The 27550-nt window shown below is 37.1% G+C and overlaps 1 protein-coding gene across 1 annotated transcript; it reads right to left on the bottom strand.

The window, feature by feature from the left end:
- Positions 1-17965: 17965 nt before the first annotated feature.
- LOC147568754 (uncharacterized) lies at positions 17966-21076 on the bottom strand. The gene is made up of 7 exons (XM_086660919.1): positions 20473-21076; positions 20268-20351; positions 19501-19659; positions 19273-19407; positions 18734-18799; positions 18471-18652; positions 17966-18223 (listed from the first exon to the last, which is right to left on the bottom strand). Exons 1-7 carry the CDS (start codon positions 21074-21076, stop codon positions 17966-17968), a joined length of 1488 nt encoding a protein of 495 aa, XP_086517045.1.
- Positions 21077-27550: the final 6474 nt, after the last annotated feature.

The raw sequence follows: 27550 nt of genomic DNA, 5'->3' as shown, positions 1-27550 counted from the left end.
AAAGAACCAAAGCACCAAAAATGGAGCCCTCCATCGATACCATTTCTCAAAATCAACACAGACGCCTCTTTCACAGATTTATCGGAGCCGGCAGGAGTCGGATGTGTAATTCATGATTCCGAGGGCAACTTCATCTCAGCATTAGAGATACTACTCGTGGACAAAATGCGGAAGAGTGTGAATATCTGGCTATAAAGACTGCTCTTATGTGAGCAATTAATCTCAAGATTTCTCACGTGCATATAGAAAGTGACAATCTTAACGTCATTTCATTACTCGAAGATCAATCTTTCACCACGCAATGACAATCCAGGAAACAGTGGGTCGAAATCTTAGAACTGAAAGACAAATTCACAGAGTCGAAATTCTCCTACATTTCTAGAGCTTACAACGTGATAGCGGATGCTTTGTTTAAATGGGTGGGGGAGGAAGAATAACCAGAGGAAGATTGGAACCCCCTTCCTTACTTTATTTACACTTCTGTTTAGTTTCTTGTAAGAACTTAACAATTGGAAAAATTTAAATAACCATTTAAACGTGTTCCATCTTCAGAACATTAAAGAAATTGCACGACATTTCTTAAATCTATAATATCCACCCTTCATAAAAAAATCTATAATATCCACCAAAGGAGGTTTTGTGCTTATAGCATCCACACAAGACTATGATCCAATTGGGTGCTACATTGTTGGATGGAATCAACATTTATTGTCTTCTATTCTATTTATTAACGTAGCGGGTGGTTCTCTTAGAAGATTATGCTATACGTACACAAAAGATATTTATAGAAATGACTTAATCAGATTTTACTTCTTTATTTTAATTTTTTTGTTTTTGATCCATCATTTAGTGATAAATGGGGCAAAATAGAGAAATTATAGTTATAGACAAGGAATTTGTATTGAATATTTTAAAGAAATTCGCTTTCCCCTTCTCCTTTCTGGAACCATTCCAAACCCTTACTCTTATGGTGTCTTTTCAGCTATCGACGGAACGTGGTTAGGTAGGAAAAACGACCGTGTTGATAATATACCCCGTAAAGTGTTCGGAAGATTGGCCTGTACCCATCCTTGACCGACTCATGTCTAACATGTTCGATCGCTCCCACTGGACTCATCACCCATATGATGTGTTTGTTTGAGAAAGGTGAGAAATTATTTCTCAACTTCTTTGATGGTTATCAAATTCTTGACTCAAATATTCATTATCTCGATCCAATCGAATGACTTATATTTTTGTCAAGTGAATTCGGGTTGACTCTAGTTAGTGTATTAATAGTTTTACATACATCCGTATGTATGATACTATTAGTTCACTAGTCATATCTTCCTTTCCAAAAGGTGACTTTGTCAAATAGTCCTCTTGAGCAAAATTCACATGTGACATATGATTCTAAAAAATTGGACTTAGAAGTCCATACCAATGAATCTTCTTCATGTGTTTTATGTCAATTTGACGCAATGACAAAACAGAGTTAACCGGTTTGAATCCTTTGATCGTAGCCTATAGTATCATTGCTAATGTTTCATATCTTATGCGCCTCGTAGACTCAGACGCATCTCTATGGATCAGACGCGTCCCTGACGCGTCTCGATGGCACAGACGCGTCCCAGACGCGTCTCGATGCCTCAGACACGTCTGACCATCCCTTGGTCGAAGGACACTCCTTCGGAAGGACATCTCCTTCAGTTTGGAAGGTAGGGGTACTAATCAAGGTGTGGCAAATCTGCCTACTGCTCTTGAGGTAGACTGTTTGAGGCTAATTTTGTGCTCTTGCCGAGGCTGATCCAGTTCTCCTGACGAGACACGTTGGGATGAAGGATTGTCAGTTAAGGCAAGACACGTACGATGAGTGCTCCTTACGAAAACTTTCTAATCGAGGCGGGCTTATGAGGTAGGGCTGGCAATCGAGGCAAGGCATCTGTCGAGTAGACCATTTTCTGACAAATGCCCAAGGCGCATATGCCAAAGCCTCGTACTAGCCGTTGGATCCCTTCCACTGATTCCTACTGCTACATCTCCCGTAATTGTTGTCCCCAAAAGTTTGTATAAATTGTCGTAACGAGTACCTCTCATCACTACCAAAGAACCCTTAACGACTTTTATGGAGCCATTCTCTATAACTATCTTACAACCGTTCCGCTCTAACACACCGAGGGAAATTAGATCTTTCCACAAATCGGGTATGTGTCTTACGTCCGTCAATGTTCTCACCACTCTGTCGTGCATCTGAATACGTATTGTTCGGAGTCCCACATTTTTACATATATTATCATTACCCATTATAACTGTACCACCATCTATACTCCTATAGGTAGTAAACCACTTCCTATTTGGACACATATGGTGTGACGCCCCTGAATCAAGCATCCATTTATCGGAGATCTTCTCAGACACCTCTGTCACCGGGAAACATTCGTCAGGGTCTTCTGACACATATCCCGCCTCTTGCATCTCTTGTTTCTCCTTGTAGCCTTGGTTCTTTTGCTTCAACTTTCTCTTTGGGCAAGCCTCTTTAAAGTGGTCAAGTTCACCACAACTAAAGCATGTTTTCTTGAAAGAGCCTCTAGATTTGGATCTAGATTTCCCGCCCTTTCCCTTTCCTCTTTCATTACTCCTCCCCCTCGTTGCAAACAACCCTTGTGCTTGATCCTTGTCTACTCCACCTGACGTCATACTGCTAGTAGCAACCTTACGAAGGTCATCCGCTAATAACGAATTTCTCGTCTCTTCCATTCTTAACCTGTCACCAACAAGCAACAAAGTTTGAACAAGGTTCTCATAGGATTTAGGTAATGAAAGTAACAATATGAGGGATTGGTCCTCATCCTCATCAAATCTGAGATAATCCTGTCAAACCTGTTCACATATTCCTGAATAGCAGAACCCTCTTCCAGTCTACATGTGAATAATTTGGATTTTAATTAGACCCGATTCGTTAAAGTTTTCGTCATGAAATTGCTTTCTAGCTTTAACCACACACTCGCCACCGTTGTTTCTCCGTCTACTAGGAACGTCACGTCCCTCTCAAGACACAACATAATGGTTGCCCGTGCTTCGAAATCTAACTTTTCCCAATCCTCATCTGACATATCTCTTGGTTTCTTTCCCGTCAACGTCTTGTATAATTTCTACGAGATTAGCAGATTCTTCATCTGCATATGCCAATAAGAAAAATCGTTTTTTCCATTGAACTTCTCTATCTCATATTTCCCTGATTTGACCGTACCACTTCTGGACCCATCTTCTCTTAATTCAATCTCAACAAGGCTCTAATACCAATTGTTAGTACTAAACGTTCGTGGAAGCTATCGAACCTATCCTTGAAATTGATCCAACTTTGAAAATTAATCGAAAAGCTAAGCCAAAAACTAAATGTGCAAACAGAATTTAACGAGGTTCGGCTTAAAGCCTACGTCCTCGGGCGAATAAGAAAACTTTATTGAAGGATAGATGAAGACGACTCACACAACCCACAAGTTCGTTTCAAGACAGTACCGTATAGAAATTTAACCTTCTATACTAGATCTTCGACGACCGAGAAATTAAACACCGCTCAAAACAATGAATAAAATTTCTCTCTCACTTGCTCTCTATCTAGTTCTCTTTAAAGAATAGTTGTTGTGTTTGTGCGTTGATGTTTCTTAAACCCCCTATTTATATATGCAACCACTGACCATACCATAATAAGGATTTAGTAAATTTGTTTCTAACTTTTACAAAATGCCTCCTACAACAAAAACCGCCTATGAGCAATTGTTAAACCGCCTCAATGAAACTGCTTCAATTTGAATTGTTAAACCGCCTCAATGAAACTGCCAACCGCCCTCAATTTGAATTGTTAAACCGCCTCTTACAACATGACATATATTTTAATTGATTTCTTTTTTCTGTACAAGGAAATATTCGATACTCCTGATCTCAACGAATGGTTATCTAAGAGGCTGAGTTTCAAATGGACAGGTTTTAAATGTAAGATTAAAAGAGAAGGGTTCACTCCATTTGACAAAATAGAAGATGAGTACGCTAATCGACCTGACCGATTTGTCCCAAGTCAATGGGTGGAGATGGTCAATTATTGGAACAAAGATAAAGTCAAGGTACTGATGATAAGAAATTACTTACTACTTCTATTATTAAATTATATTTTGTAAAAAAAAATTGGTTCTTATAATGTAGGAAAAACCTTAAAAATGCACGAAATAGGGTTTGTAACCGGATTCCACCCACAGGTGGTTCAAAATCGTAAGCTAAATATGCGGAAGAGGTTACTTTTGTCTTTTCCATATTTAATACGAATGATTATATTTGCTATGTGCTTAGACCTTACTGTATTTTTCTTTCATAGTTAAGGAAAGAGCATAACAAGTCCCCCTCTCGTACGATGTTGTATAAAAAGACTGATACACGCAAAAAATCTTGTTGCGGTGCAACCATTAGCTGGGGAAAAGATGGTATATATTTAACTTATTAGTTTCTTTCGTGTTTTCACTACTGTATTTTTATGATAATTGTGTTGCTGGTGATTGAAGTGGATAGAGAAGTTAGAAGGAGGTTTAGGTTTGATTGGTGTATACTGTTTGCTTAGTTAAGAATTATAAAAAGAAAAAATCTTTGATTGAACTTTTCACTAAGTCTAGTATTTCAGTTTCGGTAAGGAATATTAACTGTTTGTAGTCTTAATATATATTGAACCCAATTTAGTGGTATTTGACAAGATCAAATAGAAAAATTGGAAAGACAAATGACTCAAGATATTCTACTTGATGAAGAATTTCACGATTCAGGTCCAAACGATATATTCTCCCAACTAATGGACTTGATCCAGGTAGAGTGCGATGTTATGATCCGGTAAAGCCAAAACGATTTTTTTGTCGGAAAAACATCAAGTTCGCACACATAGAAAATGACCGTTTTGTCGGCCAAATTTGGTTTACAAAAATTAATTATTAAAGTTTCCTCCATCATCTCAAAACCATAGGGTCACTAATAAATACTATTTTCACCTATTCGTCTTTCACTTTTTCTTTTAAATGAATTCCCTCTAAAACTTTGCCCAACTTTTAACAAATGATAGAAACTAATTGTGTATATATAACATAACCATATGGCCAATAAAATTAGATAAAATGAGTTAGAGATGAGCATATCATTGCCATTACATGCTGTGGCCAAATGCATCTGTACTTTAGAAATAACTGTAAAATTACTAGAAAGTGTGAATTTGGTCATAAAAATGTGCAATTAAGTTCAACAGCAAACATGGGATTGGTTCTTCTGGAGAAAACGCGTTGCACTATTTTTTTTTTTGTTGAACACGTTCTATGTGATGGTTTGTTAGAATTTCTTTTTCGTAAGACAAAAATATTAAGGAATTCCAAAATGAATAACCATTTAAACTTATTCCATCTTTAAAACATGTAAGAATATTGCAGAACATTTTCTTAAATCTACAATATTCACAAAATAAGGTATCTGGCATTTCTGCTAATAGCAACCACTGAAGACTGTGATCCAATTGGGTGCGACATTGTTCGAATCAAACACAAAAATAATAATATTTGGTTGATAACCAAAATCAACATTTCTTGCATTTTTTTCAAGGACACACTATTGTCTTCTATTCTTAATTTAATATTCTAGCGTCTCGTAACTCGTTAGATCATAGTCTTGTCTGTTAAAGAAAGTATGCTCTTAGAAGGTTATGCTATATATACACAAATTTTCATAGAAATTACTTAATCAGATTTTATTCAGTTGACTTCTTTATTTCACTTTTTTGGTTGTTGATCCATCATTTAGGGATAAATAGAACTGAATAAAATGGGTTAGTGGCAAACTAGAAAAGTTATAGTTATAGACGAGGAATTTGTATTAAATATTTAAAGAAATTTGCTTTCGCCTTCTCCTCTTTATTAATGTTTGGTGTCTTCTTGATTACGGGGAGGTGAATGAGTTTGATAGACAAAGTTGCTTTGATAAAATAAGTGACCAAATTAAATAAATCAAATTTCTTAGATTAAGTTGTTTGGCGAAATAGTGAAGCAAAAAAGTGTCCATGTACATTTTTTTTTGTTGAACTAAGTGTCCATTTACATGAATGTATATTTTTCTAGAGTTAACATTTGGTCTATATGGACAGCAAAAATTCCTTAAACACTAGTAAAAATACATATTCTTGTGGTAATTTCCCTTTAAATATTGGTAGCTTCTTTAATTTCACTCATTACAACTTGATTGGTTTTGTGGGTTCAGCTCCGCCCATGCCTTCTACCAACTATCCTAAGTAAAACGTTTTTATTAAATATAACCATTACAGTTTCCTCCCTCATCTCAATTGTTTATCATTCATCAATGTTATTTTCACCATTTCTTCTATCAGTTTTTCTTTTAACTAACAAATGATAGAACTATTTAACTAACATCTAATATATAACTTTCATAAAAAAAAAACATTTAATATATAAAAACAATTCACTCGGTTATTTTAGATAAGTCTGGTTGGGGTATTAGTGTCAACAATTAAATCAGTTAAAAATCTCCCTAAAATATCTCCCAACATCTCACGATTTCTCACTTCCAACTCTCCCTTATTTTTATCTTCTTCTTTCCTATAAATTTTTTCAAATCATTATCTTTATCTTCTTCAGATAAAATGTTGTTTACCTGTGTAGCCAAGAGGGATCTGTTGCGTCCGTATGACGCGGCGGAAACCTAGTATGAAATAACAATATATCAGTACTGAATATATCATTGCCAGGCATGCTAAAAAAAACTCGGTTTGTGATGAATATACAATTGAAAATAATGTGAACTTAGCAACCGCTTTAATTCTCGATTTGAATGCCACAAACAAAGGGATCGGTCTTTTAACCATGATATGATAACTGTAGAATTACTGAAAAGTGGGAATAATTCGTGAAAAATATACGCAACAATTGTTCATTAGAAGTACTGGAATTTGTGAAAGGGCTCATGAAAAATATGTGCGATTATTTTCAACAGTAAGGCCGGGTAAGGTCTTTGGTTTTGAATTTTACTGATCATTTTATTTTCTTACTCATTTTATTTCTATTGGATTCAAGCTCAAGAAAAAATGTAAAAAAGATAATCCAAAAACACATAGTATATACTACAATTTAATTCTAGAGCTAGATATAATTCAAAGGGAAATGCTAAACGTACAAAGAATCTTTGACAAGATTCTTGACAAAATGCTAAGTGAACGGTCCGATCAAAGTCAAACTTTGAAAAACTTTGATCAACTTTTGGCTTTTAATGAAAATAAGTCATTAAGTCAAGAATTTTGTCAAGGATTTTGTACATGTAGCACTCCCGTAATTCAAATTCCCTCCTCAACTCAAATTAGATATGAATCCTGCTTCCAATGAAAAGAACCAAAATTACAAAAGATGCACCACAAAAGTATAACAGTGAGAACCAATCCACCACAAACCAAATCCACCACAAACCACATCCACCTCTCATGTTGCCGCTAGAGAGTCGCGGGTCGGCTCTTGGCCGGTGACAAATCTCTCTCTCCTCTTTCTCTCAGTGCCTCTTCTTTCTCTCTCTTCATCCCTCTCCCGCTTCTGTCTCTTTCTCTCTCTAAGTTCCGGTGAAGGGGAGAGCCCCTTCGCCGGAACCCTTCGTCTTGATGTGGAAGAACCAGATCCAGACGAAGCAAGCTCTTCTGAAAAATCAGATGAGTTTTCGGCGAAAGGAAGAGCCCCTTTACCGGCACTTATATAACACACATAAGAATGAGAGCGAGAGGGAGAGAAAGAGAGAAAAAGAAGAGGGAAGAAAATAGAGAAAGAGAGAGAGGAAGAGGAGACGAACTTGGTGGTGGAAATCGCCTAACGTCAATGAAGGATGTCGCCAAAATTTTTGGTTGAGGAAGAAGCTTAACAGTTGAAGAGTTTGGAGGAAGCAAAATGTTCCAAATTTTTTTTGTTTCCACCTATAACTTTGTACCGCGGATAATTTCCTTATTTCCTCAAATCACCCACCTTTCCTTATTTTAATGCAATTTTGATGTCTCCTTTAAGAATTCATCGGGAGTAGCATCAATAGTGAACATTACATTATACGTTATCACTCAGGAACTTGTGTTGCAGGTCAATCCTCACTCATCAGATGCAGGATAGGAGATGAAGGTGAAGCCTTGTCTGCGATTCATGTTCTTCAATTAGCCAGGAAACTCAACATGAAGAACATCATGTTGGAAGGAGATTCGCAAAATATAATTGCAGGTTCACAAGAGAGAAGATATTCAGGGTATCGGACATGCAAGAAAACAATAGGGAAACTGAAATCTCTGAAGAACTCTTTTAATATTTTGACATGTAACTAAGTAACTAGACTTGTAATTAGTCAATTATTTGACAAAATCCTCTCGCAGGACTAAACTTTCTCGAGAATGGGTGAACTTCCAATCCTCATACTCTGATGATGATCTGATGTACAAATTGTTTTTCGATATGTATGATTCCAGTTGCATCTGTCAAAGATATTAACAAAAAATTAGATTCACGCACAGATCTAGGTTTGATATTGGCCGACAAAAACTAGAAGATGATGACGATGAGTTGAAGATAAAGATGAAAAAGGTCAACAAAAAGCAGAAGAAGAGGAAGACGGTGAAGTTAAAGAAGAATACAACTAGAATTTTTCAGAGTGAAAACTATTTTTGTTGATTGAGAGTATCTTTCGCACACAAATCACATCTACATCTACATCATCTACATAAAACATGCAATTTTGAGTTATTTTAAGGCCAGCGCTTTGGGGAAAGCAAAATAGCTTCCGGGGTGTCAAGACTTGGTCAAAAATTGGTCAATTTTGTTTGACAATTTTATTTAGGGGGAAAGCAAAATAGCTTCTCCACCTCAGCTCCCTCTCTCTCTACCTCACTTCTCTTTCTCCACCTCATCTTCTCTCTCCCCACCACTATCTCTCTTCTACGACAGGTCGCCGGCCGGAAAATTTTCCGGCCGGCGACCATAAAAAAAAAAATTTCACTGTCCCTCCTCTCTCTCTCTAAAAAACGATTTTTTTTCTTCTCTCTCTCTCTAGAACAAATCTAGAGAGAGAAGATCTGTTGAAGGTCCCGAACAGACCTTCAACAGATCCGTTGAAGGTCCTGTTCGGGACCTTCAACAAATCTTCTCTCTCTAGATTTGTTTTAGAGAGAAGGAAAAAAAAATTAGAGAGAGAGAGAGGAGGGAAAGAGAGTGAAATTTTTTTTTTTTTTTTAATGGTCGCCGGGCGGAAAATTTTCCGGCCGGCGATCTTGTCGGAGAAGAGAGCGAGGTGAGGTGGTGAGAGAGAGTGAGGTGAGGTGGAGTGTTTTTTTTTATTTCCCCTTAAAATTTATTTCCCTGGAAATTTTCTAAAATTCTACATATTTCCTTTAAAATTTCACACCCCGGAAACTATTTAGCTTTCCCCAAAGCGCTGGCCTATTTTAAAGGGGTAATTTCTATAAAGATCAAAATAATATTGAAAATGAGTAGAAAAGTCCAAAACGTTTAAAAATTATTATTCACGTCAAAAGTATATATAAAAATACTAAAATAATTTTTTTTGTCATTTTGTGTAACTATATTCTTTTATTTTTTTTAAACTTTAAATTGATATAACTTTTGTTTAAGATGTCGAATTTCTATAAAAATTATATATTTAGAAATGATTTTTCATTAACTTTCTAACAAGATCCACTTTCAATACTTTTTTTCAAAAAAAAAAAAACAGGAAAAAATGACGTTTTTTCCCTTACGTTGTTCGACAAACACGTGTTTGCAACAATCTGTTTTGCAAACACTTGTTTGCAACAATATATTTTGCAAACATGTGTTTGAAACGATCTATTCTGCAAACTGTGTTTGCAACGATCTATTCTGCAAACTGTGTTTGCAACAATCTATTCTGCATACTGTGTTTGCATAATATAAACTGCAAACTGTGTTTGCAAAATATAGATTGCAAACATGATTTGCAGGCTTTGCAGAATATAATCTTGGGTTGCATATCTTGCAAACTCGATCTGCAAATCGAGAATATAAACTAAGAGTATATATCTACGAAATCTTGAGTTTGGAATTGATTTCATCATATAAAATCGAGATCTGGATCGTTTGAAAAAAACTAGAGGGAAGAAAAAAGGATTGACCAACAACTCATTCCTTTCTTGCATCAAGAGGAGAAGAAAAAAAGGGCAACCATTCAAACGACTAATAGTTAATAATCCCACCAAAACAATAACAACAGTAGTTTATATAATATCTCTAATCCAACTTTTATACCAAAAGCAGCTAAAAAAATAATTCCAACCTCTATGACTTGCTAGCAACGTTGTTGGAGAGCCAGTCAAGTCCTTCACACAGTCCTTGTCTTGAAGTAGCACATGTGCTCTGAATGTGCGAGTGATGTTGACGGAGAAAATGAAGGTACTTACAACTGTTTTGAATACTGTTACTTCATCTCACAGCTCATCTAGTATTAATTGAACAAAATAGAGCTCAAAAGTCATGGGTTCAAGTTTCCAGCATTAGCTTAAACTGAAAAAAAAAATTGGAAGTGAAAAAGAATACATTGAATAAAACAACCTTACGGGGAACAAGGATCATCTTATAACAAACCTATCAACCAAAACAAGCAAAACAAAATTGCAATGGATAAATAAAACTATCACAATTGCGCATTAAATCTCTAAAAGTTGGATAGTTCGCTCAATCCTTTCCTCAGCTCCAAAGAGAAGTGCCCCCAGAATCTCTAACTGCAATTTGTGTCCAGCTTCTCCAAATATAGCCTGTTTCAAGAGCCCGACTCTGACTTTGACTTCACCTCTCTCTTTGACGCTTAGATTGTTCCAAAGATATGAAGTCAATTCCTAAGGGTCTGAATTCCTCCAACATGTGACCATGGAGCACGAAAAGAATCCCCACAAACGCCACAGCTCTGGAAAATGGAAACCTAAGTGATTTGATTATTTTCCATTGCATTCAATCTATTAACACGCTGTCTGGAGTGCTTTTCAGTGTCCTAAACTTCAAGATCCTAGTGATTTCCATGAAATAGTTCACGCTGTCTGGAGTCTTTAGGGTGTCTTGAAGTTCAAGATCCTAGTGATTTCCATCAAATACGGGAGAGAGACAAGTGAGTAAATTAAGAAAGAAATATTCAGAATTAGTTTTGAAACAAGACTTTGGATTCTTTGTTACAGATGCCTCAACTGGAGATATAGTTTTTAGTGTTTCTACTAATACTCTTCTTGTTCAAGTCGCCATTAGTGAGAAGCAGTAAGCAATTTGAAGAAACAAATCGAAGAAGAAGAAGTTTTGAAGAAGAAGAAGAAATTCGAAAAAGAAGAAGAAGATTCGAAGAAGAAGAGATTCGGAGAAAAAGAGATTAGAAAAGAAGAAGATTCGAAGAAGAAGAAGAGGATTTGAAGAGGGACAAAAAAGAAAAGTACCCCTAAAAACAATTTGGGTTACTTGAGAGAGAAAGTGATTACTAATGGGTAAAGGTATTTTAGGAACCAAACAATTAGAAAATGACCTGAATAGTAAGGCCGCGGCTTTGGGGAATAAAGAAAAATCTACGGGCATAAAGATTTAGTTAATCAAATTGACTCAAGAAACATATTTATTGTTTAGTCCAAAAATTAACTAGATTAAATATTGCCTCCTAATCTTCATTTTCTCATCATCTTCGCCATCACACTTCTTACCACCACCACCACCACCACCATTTTCGACCAACACCATTCCGATCACCGACCACCACTGTTCCTCTTCTCTTTCCTCTCTTCTAATTTCTCCTAGTCTGATCTATGTCTCCTGCATCTCTTTCTCTCTCTCTCTGTATCTTATTGTCTTTCTCTCTCGCATGCCATTCTCTAGCTCTTCTAAACATTCAATATCCCTCCTGCTTATAATCAAACTATGGTGATCTTCAAATATGATAAGAATAATAAAAGGTCACCTTCAATAGGGAAAATATGAAGATGAGTCGGAATACTGTTAGGGTTAATAAGAGTGGTTTCAATTTCTTCAACCCACATCTCTAAATTGATCTCAATCGAAGACTTAAAAACCTTCAAGACAACAAACAGATTTTAAATTAATAAACCTAATTTATCAAAACAACCATATCAGAAACAATCTTGAACTAAGAAAAATCATCGAAACATGCCGTAAGAAATTGAGAACAGAAGCTTTATTCCCAACGTTGAGTAAGTCGATGATGAGCAAGTTGAGATACCGAAAGAAAAGAACCCGAAATAGTTTCTAGTTTTCATTAACATGAACTTCATATCTCTCTCTCTCTTCTGCATGTCTGGGGAGAAACAAAATGATAAATTGTTTTAATTTGAAGAAGAGAATAGAAAGTGAAGTGGAAGAGAGAAGGGATGAGGGTTTAGAATGACGGGCTTGATTTCAGAAGAGAAAAGGTTACGCAGAACTAGTGAAACAGAGAGGGAGATGAAGGACTATCTCCAACCAAACTTACAATATTTCTACAGTGAGAGAGGGAATGAGCATTAATGAATTAGCAGGAAGAAGAGATAAGGAGATGAAGCTTACATGCCAAAAACAAAAAATGCAAAATTTTGGATTAAAAAATGAATATGGCTCCTCAGTCAAAACTAGTTGACTGGAGTCTTTATTCCCCAGAGACACTCCGTTATGCCCCAAAGTCCAAGCCAATAGTAATTATCAAAATTATTTCAAACTTGACCTATTATTACCTATAATATTTTGGGGAATAAAGAAAAATCTCCGAGGAATAAATTCACCGGGGAAGGGGAATCCATGTTTCTTTGTGAAATCTCTAGGGAATATTTTTTTTATGGGGAACACAATTTTTTTTTATAACTTACACCTCTTTCTTCTTCCCCGGAAAAAAAAACTTATTCATCTCATCTTTTTTCCTTCTCTATCACTTCTCTTACTTATCTTCCCCAAATCTCAAATACATACTAACCTTATTTCTTTAAAATCAACAACAAAGTTAGAGAGATAAAGAGGAAAAAAATATTCTAAACCCTAGAAATCATCAAACAAAATATTTTGAAGTCCTTAATACATCTTCCATGGGATGTCCAAAGCAAGTTTCTTCCTCCATTAATCCTCCCAAGATAAACACATTATAAACCCTAAAAATCAATTAATTTTGGAACCCTCAAACATATTCACTTCTAAACATATTAGGTTGCTCTCCTATGTTTTTAGGGTTTAGTGATTAGAAGAAAACAAAGCTTTGAAAAATAAGATGAAGAAAAGAAGAAACTTGGAAAGAGTTTAGGGTTTAGAACCCTAGAAAGATTTTGCTTAAATTTATAAAAGTTCTTTCTAAATTCATTTATAGGATCTTCTAAAAATTTAGTTTTGTTTAACTCTAAAATTGGGAGCCCTATAACAACAAATAGATATAAAAAAAGTCAATCTTGGTTGACCAATTTTGTAGAGAATTTTTATTCCCCAGAGATTTTTTTATTCCCCAAAGCCGCGGCCTTTTAGTTAGGGTGCTTCTAAAGGTACCGGGCCAAAAGGCTGTTAGCATCTATCTCTGTTAGCACAAGGCCCAACCGCTCCTTTCTCTATTAGCACCAACAAATTATGTAGGCACCGGTCCCTTTTCAGTTAACCCTAACCCCTCCATCCATCTCTCGCAAAACCAACCAGAAATTCCAATTTCAAACTTTCTCTCTCTAAACAAATAAAAATAAAAGTAAATCAATAGGTCAGAACTCAGAACAGGGTGGATGAAAACAAATAAAAACCCGAAATCGTTTTGAATGCACAACTCCAAAACAGCTGAACCAAAACCTTCAAAGACCCATCACTATCAACTTGTATTCATTACAAGGACAAAAAGACAGAGAGAGTTATGAAATCATTTCTGAAATATACGATATCTACGTGGTCAATCCATGGACAAACCCTTAGATGAGAATTGCAAGTACAAATTTAAAATCAGATCAAATGGCTGTAACATAAAAGATAAGTTAGTTATGTTAAAATAAGTACTAGTTTTTCTTTTTGGCATGTCCACTGAACTCAACGCCCAAAGGTTAGAATTGCTTTTTCGGCATGTTAATGATTAAACTAAATTGGACTTGTGTAAATGATTTAGGACTTCTAGGAAGAGATAGATATTGAAGTCAGTTTTTCGTCACAAGATTAAACTAAATTTGAGATGAAGGTCTGACTTGACATACAAACTTTGACTAGTGCATGTTAAAATACTTGAACCCCAAGATGCCATAAATGTTAAGGTTATAATGCCTAGCTCAACCTGAATTAGATAGATCACTGTGGGTGTAAAGGGAAACACAAACGAGAAACCTAGTGTCTAACCTCAGAGTTATCTATAGAGCTTACTTCTACCCGCTTTCATGTTTCATGTTATCGCATATGTGTTATCAATGTCGTTTTTTCTCTGTTTCTATTTGCATTTTTACTTACACTTCTGTTAACCTTTTTTGTTTTCATAAAAGTGAACCTAAGAGTGATCTTAGTTTTGGAAGAAGAAGATGGAAAAAGCAAACGAAGGTAACCCACATTAAAACCCGTTACTTATAGAGACCTTGGGTCAATGTCCATTGACCCGAGTCAATAAAACTTTTGAATACTAACAGTTTTTTGACCCGGTGCCTTTAGAAGCACCCTAATATGACAAGAGAGATTTTATAGGGCCCCTCATTTTTGTTAAAAAGCCTCCCCTCAGTGATAATTTAGCAAGTAAAATGGTTCATGGGGAGGCCTTTTAACAAAATTGGGAGGCCTTATAAAACTTCCCATATGACAATTTTGTAAATCCAAATAGCCATTTTCACTATTTTAAACCATCAATGACTTTTACTTGTGCTAGTCTAATATTTTGACTCAAATAACATCTTCTAATATAAAATCACTCCTACTGTAATGAGAAAAGATTATTAGTAAAGTCGTTATAAACTCAATTAAACATAGAACACTCTGAAATCATGCACAAATTAAAACAAAACAACTACTATTTAACGAGCTCGAGATCTTAGAAGGTCTACGTTGGGCGAAAGAACAAAATCACAAGTCAATAATCATAGAAAGTGACAACTTAAATCTAATCAAGAACATCCATGATAAAAGACACCCTGTCAACTGGCAATCTTTGATTCATATCCGAAGAATTCGAGAAAGCAGAAGAGAATTTGATATAGTGCAATTCAAATACACCAAGAGAGATCTCAACTTGAATGCAGACAAGCTAGCAAAATGGGCGAGAAAGAAGAATAGAAGCAAAATGTGGCATAATGTTCCTTGTATTTTAGTTGATAAATATTGTAATAACGTTTATTCCTATTAATGACAGAATAGTTTCAACAAAAAAAAAAACGAGCTCGAACCAATGGTCAATTGACCCTAGTCAATGAGAAGGTTGTCCGCTTACAACAGTTTGGCCTAGTGCCTCTAGAAGCGCCATCTACTGAATTCAAACTCAAGAAAAAATGCCCAGAAAAAAAAGAAGTCCAAATACACATGGGATTTATTAAATTCATTTCTCGAGCTAGATGAAATTCAAATTCACTCCTCGTACTTGATGATGATAAGATGTACTAAATGTTTTTTTGATATATACGATTGCAGTTTCATCTTTGAAAAAAAGGGTAAATTTCATTTAGGCTTCCAATTTGTGACCAATTCGCCGTTTTTGCCTCCATAACTTTCCAGCAGTTCAATTTGACCCTTTATAGCCTAAAAAATCTCTACTTTTTTCGGAACTACCCCTTAGAGTCCAAAGGGAATTACTTCCAAAAAAATTAAGGGTTAGTTCCCAAATGGCCCCCTAATTTATGATCAGCTTCCCGCGTAGTCCTCTAGTTTATCGAAAATACCCAGATGGCCCTATTTGTGTCGTTACCGTCCATTAACTATTAATTTTTTTTTACTTTCCAAAGATGCCCTCCTTTAATTTCGTAGTCAACTCTGTTTCACTCTCTCTCTCTAAAAAGTCTATGTCTCCCTCTGTAAATATTTTATTTCTCTCTCTAAATATTTTATTTCTCTCTCTCTATAAAAGCTTTATTTCTCTTTCTCTCTCTCTAAAAACTCTCTCTCATATCTCTTGGATCTAAAGAAAAAATGAATCCTCTTTGGTGTTAGATCTGATGATGTTAAGATTGTTGATGGTTTTCTTTGATTGCTTCTTTAGCTTTCTTCTCTGTCTGTAGATCTAAGTCTCAATATTTGTCGAAATTTCAGGTCTATTTGATTCGTTGATGATGAAATAAGTCACTGTTTAATTCCTTCAATCTAACTCTAAGTATTGATATGAAATCGTCGTCTAACTCTAAGTATTAATATGAAATCGTCGAGGATGAAATAGAGGATGAAATAGAGGATGAAATAGTTGAGGGTGAAATAGTTGAGGGTGAAATAGTTGAGGGTGAAATAGTTATGGTGAAATAGTTGATGATGAAATAATTGAGTTTGAAATAGATGATGAAATAGTTGATGTTGAAATATATGATGAAATAGTGGATGATGAGATATTTGTTGTTTGTTATTGTAGTCTATAAAATATTTATTTTATTCAGCTTTAAAGAGAGAAAATCTAGGGAAGAGAAAGAGATGATGGGAGACAGGGTTTTTGGAGAGAGAGGAAGAGACTTCTAGGAAGAGACACAAAGAGATATGACTAGGAATTAAAAGATAGCAGTTTTAGAAAAAAATTAACAGTTAATAGACGGTAACAGCAAAAAAAAATTAACCGTTAATGGACGGTAACGACAAAAAAGGGGGTCATTTGAGTATTTCCGATAAACTAGGGAGGACCTAACCCTAAAAAAAGGTCGATGTTTTGGGAAAGTAAGAAAAAAATTCGGGGAAGAAAGTTTTGGGTGGAAATAATTTTTTTTTTGTTCCTCCAAACACTACCCAATTATTTTTAAGTCGTTCTTGTTCCATCTTCCTTCACTCCACCATCAACTACGGCTATTATGAACTCCGCCAACAATAACTCAGGTTGTCATTTCTCTCTTCGTCTATCTTTCTCTCTCTTCATCCCTCTCTCTCTCTCTCTCTTGTCATCCCTCTCTCTACTTTATGACTTTCAAATTTACGTATGTGTATATGTAAACTTATCTGAGGAATTGAGCAAAGAAACTTGCAGCTCTCTCAGAAGACACTGGCAATCCGTTAAAACTTCCTATTTCGAGTGGTCAACCCACTTCAAACCATAAAATTACACAAGGACAAATGTTAAAATTAAGTAAGAAATTCAAAACCCAAAACCAAATTAACTCCTGAATCGTGCACAAACTAAACCCTAGATTTAACTACAACAAAGAACTCCACGTATGTACTTAAAACCTATCAAACTGAACTTTCATCCTAACGAAATCGAGAAGACAAAACATTACAACCAATCGGCCATCGCAATCAAAATCTAGAAAACCGAGTTGAAATGCATAATAAGACTAACGATTTTTTCTTCCGCAAGATGTGAATATGAGGGCTTCACGAAATTGGATCTAAGAGGAATAATTTTGTTATCAATAAAAAAAGATCTTGTATTGTTGACCAAACCTAAAGATAGAGAGAGATCGTACCCCGTGATTGATCCAGACGGGATCGCGAGAGAGAAGTAAACAAGAAAGAGAGGGGAGAAGGGGGAAATTAAAAATTAATTGATATTGTAGAAAATATATTTCGTTTATTTGTTTGTAGGCTTTACAATGAATATATATAGCTCATACAATGAGTTGTTACAACTGTTTACAAAATCTGATTTGAATGAGTCAACCAATCTTATCAATAATCTTTGAATGAAGCATAGGAAATATCTTGACTTAGTTAAGATATTAGTCTAACACCCCCCTTCAAGCCGAGCTGGGATCCAACAGAGAGAGCTTGATACAAAGTTCTTTATGCTTTGCTTTTTGCAAACCTTTAGTGAATATATCAGCAATCTGGTTTTACCGTACTTGTAATGCACCATTAGCCACATGCTCACGGACGAAGTGGTAATCTACTTCAACATATTTGGTACGTGCGTGATAAATTGGATTAACTGCCATGTACGTAGCACTAATGTTGTCACAGTAAATGACCGGTGGAGACCTCAAACGAATTTTGATATCTCTTAAGAGGTATTGAATCCACGTAATTTCAGCTGCCGTTAAAGCCAATGCACGATACTCTGCTTCTGTGCTTGATCTTGATACAGACACTTGCTTCTTAGAAAACCAATTAATCAGATGATTGCCGATAAAAACACAACTATCGGTAGGGGAACACCTAGTATCTGGATTTCCAGCTCAATCTGCATCGCTAAAAACCTTGCACTTCAAAGGAGAGAACCTGAAAATTATTGTTAGAGGAAAAGAATAATCCTCGACCAAGGGTACCTTTTAGATACCGTAAGATTCTCTTAACTGCAAGGAAATGAATATTAGTAGGTTAATGCATGAATTGACTCACTTGGTTAACAGAAAAAGTAATATCGGGTCTTTTCATAGACAAATACTGTAAACTTCCGACTAAAATCCTATATAAGGTAACATCCTGAAATGGAACTCCGTCATAAGCACTTATTTTCTTACCAGTAGAACAAGGAGTAGAGATAGGTTTTGAATTTAGAAGATCAACCCGATTTAAGATATCTAATGTATTGCGGTTTTAAGTTAAATGAATCCCAGATGAGGTTCGCTTGATTTTCATGCTGAGAAAATAGTTAAGATCACCCAAATCTGGCATTGCAAACTTATTCTTAAGAGTTTGAATAAGTTGAAAGAGAGTTGTATCAGAGCCTGTTACAATTATATCATCAACATATAATAGTAAAATGAGGGTACCAGTGTCCGAATAACGAATGAAAAGAGATGTGTCAGATTTAGAGCCAATGAATCCAAGTTCAGTCAAAAAAACAGTGAAACGATGAAACCAGGCACGGGGGGCTTGTTTTAAACCATATAGAGCTTTGTGTAATTTACACACATGGTTAGGATAAGATTTATCTTGAAAACCTGGCGGTTGAATCATGTACACTTCTTTGTCTAAAACCCATGCAAAAATGCATTTGTAACATCTAATTGTCTCATCGGCCAATTTAAATTGACAACAATACTTAAGACAAGACGGATAGTTACGGGTTTGACAACAGGAGAAAAGGTTTCTTCATAATCAAGACCATACTATTGTGAAAATCCTTCGACCACAAGTCGAGATTTATACCGATCTATAGAGCCATCTGACTTTCTTTTGATAGGGTACACCCACTTACAACCAACTAGATTCATGTCAGAGGTTTGAGGAAATAAAGACCATGTGCGATTATCTAATAGAGCATTAAACTCTTCAGGCATAGCTGACCTCCATTTAGGGTCTTTGGAAGCTACTGTGTAACAAGTGGGCTCTGCTGGAATATCAGTTAAAGTGGAAAGAAGAGCAGATGAGACAGGATATTTACTCGATACACAAAGATTAAAGCGATGGGTTGGTTTATGTATACCTGCTTGAGAACGAGTGACCATCCGGTGGCGTTGTTGTGAAGGTTCAGGAGAGTGCTTTGTTGGTGCCACTGTTGAAGAAGGCGCATCATTTTCAATCACACCGAACTCTGTTCCACCTGATGTACTTCCTGAATTATTTAGACTGGATGGACAAGGAACTATTGGTGAAGCAGGAACAGGAGATAATGAGTTAGTATGATGAGAAGGGTGAGAATTAGATTGGATAGGGGTGGAAAGTGATCAGTTGAAACAGGAAGAGGTGTGGGAGAGTTAAGAAATACCCACTCAACATCATTTTCATTTTTTTGGCTTTGTACAGTTGGAGATGAAGTGAAAAACGGAAAAGTCGATTCGTCAAAAATAACATCAGGGGAAATGTAAATTCTTTTTGAAGTCGGATCAAAACATTTGTAGCCTTTATGGGATTCACTATAACCAATAAAAATACATGATTTTGATTTTGAATCAAGTTTTGTTGACCGATACGGTACCAAATATGGATAGCAAAGACATCCAAAAGTCTTTACAAAATTGTAGTCCGAAGGTCGTTTGTGCAAATTTTCAAAGGGAGAAATGTCATTTAAAATAGAAGTAGGCAAGCGATTTATTAAATAAGTTGTAGTACCAAAGGCGTCGGACTAAAAGGCTTTGGAAAGTTTACTATGGTGCAAAAGTGTTAGACCAGTTTCGACTAAATGTCGAATCTTTCGTTCCGCTACTCCATTTTGTTTGGGAGTATGCGGACACGATTTTTGATGCAGTATACCATGTTGAGCCAAAATCTTTGAAACTATTGGAATTATATTCTCCTCCACCATCCGATTGGAAAACTCGAATTTTTGTTTGAAACCTATTTTCAACAAAGGATTTGAAAGTTATAAAGCATTATAAAACCTGACTTTTATCTGTTAAAAAGTTAGACGAAGTAAACTGAGAATAATCATCGATAAATAACAAAAGATACTTAAAACCTGAAGGAGATGAAATAGGTGAAGGACCCCATAAGTCAGAGTGGCTAACACCTAAGGGAACATTTGAATGAGAACTACGTAAATCAAATGGCAAACGATGGTGTTTTGACATTACACAACTTTCACACACCTTAGTCTTATCAAATTTATTTGCTAAGGAAATGTTTTTATTCAAAACTAAAGAATGAAAAACTTGAGAGTGAGGATGCCCCAACCGTTTGTGCCAAACATCAGAAGAGGTTCGAACGGCAATGTAAGAAGAGGGAGAAGACGGAAGAGATGGCGTTTCTTGTAAACGATATAATCCCCCTTCATTGGTGCCGCACAACAGTAGCATCCCTGTTCGCTTGCACTGAACGACAAAACCATATTCATCAAAAATAACAAGACATTTGAGATTGCGAGTTAATTGAGAAACGGAGATAAGATTACGAGTAATATTTGGAACTTGGAGGACACGTTCAAGAGACATAGACTTATTAGAAGTTCTAAATTGGAGGTTACCCATATGAGAGATAGAAAGAAGATTACCGTCCCCAACAGTTGCTGGGTCTGTCCCCAAGTATGGAGTTCGATTCATCAAGTGAGTAGCATCTGCAGTCATGTGGTTAGTGAAGGAGTTGAAGGAGATGTCCTTCGACCAAGGTGACAATGCGAACAATTTGTCGGATAGGACAATTGATGTGGAAGATCATCAAGTCCGATTGATTTAGGGATCGTAGAGTTGTAGCTAGAGACCAACTACGATCGTCGAATTACGAAGTAATTCGCGGCTAACTTCGATCGGATCCTACAACGGGTTACACATAAGAGTGACAAATTGATCTAGGATATGACTAGTGGGAGTGAGATATAATCATGGGAGTGTCCCATAAACATATCTCATAGGCCTAAAAAGGAATTAGGCAAAGATAGTACAAAAAGGCCAAAAACAGGGTTTTTGGGCCTAGACCGGTTCGGGTACTTCTAGGACTCGGATTGGGCTGAATTTTGGAGGGTTAGTTGCTGATATAATAAACATTATATCTGCCAATTTTCGTGGTGTTTGGGCACCTCCTCCTTAGGGAATTGAGAAAATACCAATAGTTGCTATTTTCGACTATTTCCCTAAATCTTATTCTAAAGGGTGTTTTAGGAAACCCAAAAAGGAGGTGGATTCTTATTAGGGTTCTATATAAACACTCTTAGGGCAGAGAATAAGGTGTGGAATTTCTCTCTAAGCTTTCTTACTCTACCACAACAAGTAGAGAGGAGAAAGTGAGCTAATTCCCATTAACTATCTATCTAGTCAAGAAGAAAGGAGTTCTTCTTTTCCAACCACCATTGGTGTGCTAGCTATACAACAAGGTGGGAGATCAAATTGATTGCTCGTGTCCCAAGTAGAGGAGCTACACTTGAAGCTCTTGGTCTTCTCATAAGCAATTGGAAAGGTTCGAGGGAAAACTAGCGAATAAGGTATTTATCTTTCTAGTTTTAATTAATGATTATCATAGGTTTATGCATGTGATCCTGGGAATACTAGTGTAGACATTAGATGTCTTAATTCCGCTATAAACACTAGTAGAAGGGTGTAAAACCCAACAGTGGCGTCAGAGCCTCTTGCAATTAGCCTATCTTATCTAAGTTTTGGACCAATTCCATGCTTTTCTAGATAGATTATTGTGTTTAAAAGTGTTTTTGATTAATTTTGAATAAGATTCAAGTATTTGTCAAAAGATTTCAAAATTTGTTCTTGAAAAGAATTTCAAAACCTAAAATTTTGATCCAAATAGGTTTGATTAAAAGAGTTGTTTTTAAGTTTTTTGGAAACTTGTGGAAAACAAAATTTGGAAATTTAGAATAGTTCTAAAAAGAATTTGAAATATTTTAGAAGTGTTTCAAATTTTGGAAAAAGCAATTTAAAATTGCAAAAAAAAAAAAAAAAAAGGAAGATTCCTGGCCGGACCAGTAGCCTGGAGGACGCGTCTGGTAGACGCGTCCCAGATTACTGTTGGATGCGTCTGAGGACGCGTCCAGCTGCTCCAGGTCGCGTCTTCCAGACGCGACCAGTAGCTTAACCAGGACGCGTCTTCCAGACGCGTCCAATAGCTACTACCAGACGCGTCTTGGAGACGCGTCTGGGGTCCTGGGTGTCTCGGACTAAGTCCGAGACACCTAGTGCTGGTCCGGTCCAGCACCAGATGCGTCTAGGACGCGTCTGGTGCTTGGACTAGCGTCCTGGCTCCGGCCAGGACGAGATCAGGCCTATTGGCCTCGGCTCGGACATGCCGGCCCTATGGGCCGTGCCATATCCGGACCTTGTCCAAGCCCTTTTGTGGGCTTGGGCCGAGACTTGTCTAGGACTTGTCCCGGGTCTTTTCAAGGCTTTTCGGACCACGAAAAGGGACCACTATTCGAGTGGGAGTTTTATCCAAATTTTCTCCCAAAATTCCAATCCAAATATTTCCGAAATTAATCCGGGCCATTCAAGGCCTTCGCAGAGTACCTCCTCTACCTTGGGACATTGCGGGTAGGCCTATAGAAGAGGCCTACATGTCTAAATGGTTCTACTCAACGAGATCAGCAAGAGAGTCTTGGATACTCGAGGCAAAAGGATGGATTTTACACTAAACGTGTAATCCATCAACCGAGAATCATATGGTATGATCAGTGAAAGTATTCACTCACCTAAATCAATGGGAATTAAGGGCAGGGCCCTAGTCCGCTTAATCCTTGAAAGATGGGATCTCGGAATCGCATTATTCATCTAGGGACACGTTTTATCTTGAATAATGTGGCAAAAACTTAGGACTTTTTGCAAAAATTATCGAATGTAATACTTAGCAAAATCCTTTTTCTATTTCATGTAGTTTTACTATGGCAAAAATCAATCTTTTCAACCTATGTTCAATCCTTGATGAGGACAAATTGAACATGGATAACTTCCTTGATTGGGAAAAGAGATTGAGAAGTGTTCTCAAATCTACAAACAAAGAAAGCGTACTGGATACCCCTATTCCAAGAATAACTGCGAACTCAAAGATTGAGGAACAAAAGCAGGCCAAAAGTATCCGGATGAAATCAATTTCAGTAACTTGCCTTATGTTGGCAACCATGGAGCCTAATCTTCAAAAGAGATTCAGGAAAATGGATGCGCACACAATCATCCGTCGATTAAGGGACATGTCCCGAAACAAATCACGGTTGAGGAAGTACGGAACTTCTAAGGCAATCCGGAGAGGCATTGGAATGTCTGAATCAAAGAAAGAACTTCAACTGATTCAGAAGAACAAAAGGAAAAAGGAAGGAACTCACGATTCCGACCAAGGTATCTATGTTATCGAAGTTAACTTAGCAAATACATTTGATTCTCAATCCTGGGTATTCGATACCGGATGTGGTGCTCATATCATTTATGATGTGCAGGGCCTTAAGGGAATCAAGTATTTATCTGGAAGGAAGCTTGTCCTACGAGTAGCAAATAGAGCAACGGTTGCTGCGAAAGCTGTAGGAACATTCAGTCTACCTTTAGAAACTGGTCTAGTTTTAGAACTTCATAATTGCTATTATGTACCCTCTATTTCTAGAAACATTATCTGTCTCAGAATTAGATAAAGAGGGATATCACCTATTAATAAAAAACCAGCGTTGTTCTTTATACAAAGGTGAAATGTTTTATACCAGTGCTAAGCTATACAACGGTCTCTATATTACGAATATTGAGAACGAAGTCTTCAACATAGAAACCAATAGGCTACGGTCAGATGATTCAAATCCAAGTTACCTTTGGCATTGTCGTTTGGGTCACATTAACATGACACGCATGAAGAAGCTCCATGAGCATGGACTTCTAGGTTCGTATAATTTAGAATCATATGACACATGCGAATCATGTTTAATGGGTAAAATAACGAGGTCTTCTTTTAAAGGAAAAGGAGACCGAGCCAAAGAACCCTTGGAACTCATACATACGGATGTATGCGGACCAATGAGTACTCCGGCGAGAGGTAACTATGGCTACTTCATCACGTTCACGGATGACTTCACTCGTTATGGTTACATATACTTGATGAGGCATAAGTCCGAACCGTTTGACATGTTCAAACAATTTCAGAACGAAGTAGAGAATCAACTTGGCAAGAAAATAAAAGCCATTCGATCCGATCGAGGTGGTGAATATTTGAGTCAAGAATTTGACGATCATCTTAGGAGTTGTGGTATAGTATCTCAACTCACTCCGCCAGGAACACCCCAGATGAATGGTGTTTCTGAAAGGAGAAATCGCACCTTGTTAGACATGGTTCGATCTATGATGAGCTTAGCAAATCTTCCAAACACGTTCTGGGGGTATGCTCTAGAAACGGCTGCTTTCACACTTAACCGAGCTCCGTCAAAAGCTGTAGAAAAGACGCCATATGAGTTATGGTTTGGAAAGATTCCAAAGTTGTCTTTTCTCAAAGTCTGGGGATGCGAAGTTTATGTAAAACGCTTACAAGGAGACAAACTCGCACCTAAATCAGACAAATGTCTCTTTGTGGGCTATCCAAAAGAGACAAGGGGTTACTACTTCTACCACGAATCTGAGAACAAAGTGTTTGTTGCTCGAGATGGTGTCTTCCTTGAAAAGGAATTCCTTTCCAAACAGACAAGTGGGAGAAATGTAGATATCGATGAAATTCGATATGAGCAACAAATAAACACAGATATTGAAATATCAAGAGGTTTAGCGGCTCCTATCTATACACAAAGTATGGAAGAGGAAAATGAGGTCGAGAGAGTACCTCCCGCTCAAGTCGAATCAAATTCGCAGGAGACATCTCAACTAGTTGAGAACACTCCAAAAGTTGCTCAGGCCCCTCGTAGATCTCAAAGGCTCCAGGAGTTATCTCAGAAAACAGATATCCTACTGTTAGAAGATAATGAGCCGAGTACCTACAACCAAGCTATGACGAGCCCCGACTCCGAAAAATGGCTAAAAGCCATGAGATCGGAAATGGATTCCATGTCAGAAAATCAAGTATGGAACTTGATCGATTTGCCCGACGGAGCAAAACCAATCGGATGCAAATGGGTTTTCAAAGTAAAAACTGACAAGGATGGAAACGTTAGCGTTTTCAAAGCTAGACTCGTGGCAAAAGGATACAAACAGATTCATGGCATAGACTATGATGAAACCTTTTCACCTGTCGCAATGCTTAAATCCATTCGGATCATTCTAGCAATTGCAGCTCATTATGATTATGAGATTTGGCAAATGGATGTCAAAACCGCCTTCCTGAACGGACACTTGGAAGAGGATGTGTACATGACACAACCCGAAGGTTTTGTAGATTCCAAAAATGCTGGAAAAGTTTGCAAGCTTAAGAAATCCATTTATGGACTCAAGCAAGCAAGCCGGAGTTGGAATCTTCGATTCGACGAGAAAATCAAAGAATTTGGATTTCTCAAGAATGCAGAAGAATCTTGTGTTTACAAGAAGGTTAGTGGGAGCGACCTAGTTTTCTTAGTCCTTTATGTCGATGACATATTAATCATAGGAAACAATATTCCGATGTTGGAATCAGTTAAAGACTGGCTTCGGAAATGCTTCTCTATGAAGGACTTAGGGGAAGCAGAATACATATTGGGAATCAAGATCTATAGAGATAGATCAAGGAGGATGATCGGACTTAGTCAAGAAACTTATATAGATAAGATTCTTCAACGGTTCGAGATGACAAACCCCAAAAGAGGATTCCTTCCCATGTCACATGGTATGGTGCTTAGCAAAGATCAGTGTCCTAAGAGTCCTGATGAGCTAGCACACATGATGAAAGTACCCTATGCTTCGACAATAGGATCAATCATGTACGCCATGATCTGCACTCGCCCAGACGTCTCATATGCTTTGAGCATGTGTAGCCGTTACCAATCAAATCCAGGCCAAGCGCACTGGCACGCCGCCAAGAATATCCTAAAGTACCTGAAAAGGACTAAGGATCATTTCCTGGTATATGGTGGGGAAGATACACTAAAAGTTGTAGGCCATGTGGATGCAAGCTTTCAAACGGATAGAGACGACTTCAAATCACAATCTGGGTTCGTCTACTGTCTGAATGGAGGAGCGGTATGTTGGAAAAGTTCCAAGCAGAGCACAGTTGCAGACTCTACCACTGAAGCAGAATACCTAGCGGCCTCGGAAGCTGCAAAGGAAGGAGTCTGGATCAAGAAGTTCATGATAGAACTTGGTGTCGTACCTGGCATGGAAGAGGGCGTGACTCTCTATTGTGACAACAACGGAGCTATAGCCCAAGCCAAGGAACCAAGAGCGCACCAAAAATCCAACCATATCCAAAGGAAGTACCACTTGATTAGAGAAATCATAGAGAGAAAAGATGTGGTAATTTGCAAGGTTCATACGGATGATAACGTTGCAGATCCGTTAACCAAACCGTTACCTCAGCCCAAACATGATTCACACATGAGGGACATTGGTATAAAGCGCATTGGGGAATGGCAACAAATGTAATTTGGATTCATAATAGAGTTTATGAGCCTAATTACTTACATTCGATAAATAAAATAAAAGAAATTTTATTTTGTCCTTAAAATTTGGTTTGGTATTTTAAGAGACAGTCCACACGATAAAGAAAACGCTCCGAGTAGGCTTGTCAGATACGTGATCTGATGAATGAAACCCTACTAAGTGAACTTGGAGTATTTCATTATCAATTCCCTAGTCCAGGTCATTGCATGGACAACAATGACTCACGAAGACTAGTACGGGAGTCGATGGGATAGCGCAGTTTCATGGGCTATAGAAATAGTGTATTCGATTCGACTACGTGAGTGCATAATAGGGATTATACACTGGAATAACCCTCAACGTGAGAAGTTCATCCAAAGAATGATGAAATCGTCAAACTTCTCACAAAGACAAGATTGAAGAGATTCCTCAAAACATGAGTGCTCAGCTCATCTTATGTAAGGAATGTCTGACTTTGGTTCCGTTAAACGCCGCGCCGTAAAAGGAGGTTATAAAGGCGGATACTGGGAAGGACAGGATAGACATGAAGTTGAGTGGGAGCGCAAGAATGGATTATGTCCTCCTAACCATGTT

The sequence above is a fragment of the Eschscholzia californica genome, unplaced genomic scaffold (genome assembly GCF_041429995.1).
Source record: "Eschscholzia californica isolate CP2 unplaced genomic scaffold, dmEscCali1.0.p SCAF_1, whole genome shotgun sequence".
NCBI lineage: Eukaryota > Viridiplantae > Streptophyta > Magnoliopsida > Ranunculales > Papaveraceae > Eschscholzia > Eschscholzia californica.
The sequence above is the reverse complement of the archived record's forward strand: the minus strand, read 5'-3'. Positions and strand labels throughout refer to the sequence as shown.

Bases quoted from the DNA above. Each gene is read 5' to 3' on its own strand.
- LOC147568754 (XM_086660919.1), bottom strand. From the start codon at position 21,076: ATGACTGCAGATGCTACTCACTTGATGAATCGAACTCCATACTTGGGG. The intron at 19,660-20,267 runs GTATACTGCATC...CTTCACCAATAG, and splicing joins AAAGATTTTGGCTCAACATG to TTCCTTGTCCATCCAGTCTA. The intron at 18,800-19,272 runs GTAAGTGGGTGT...TAATTGTAACAG, and splicing joins TGACATGAATCTAGTTGGTT to GCTCTGATACAACTCTCTTT.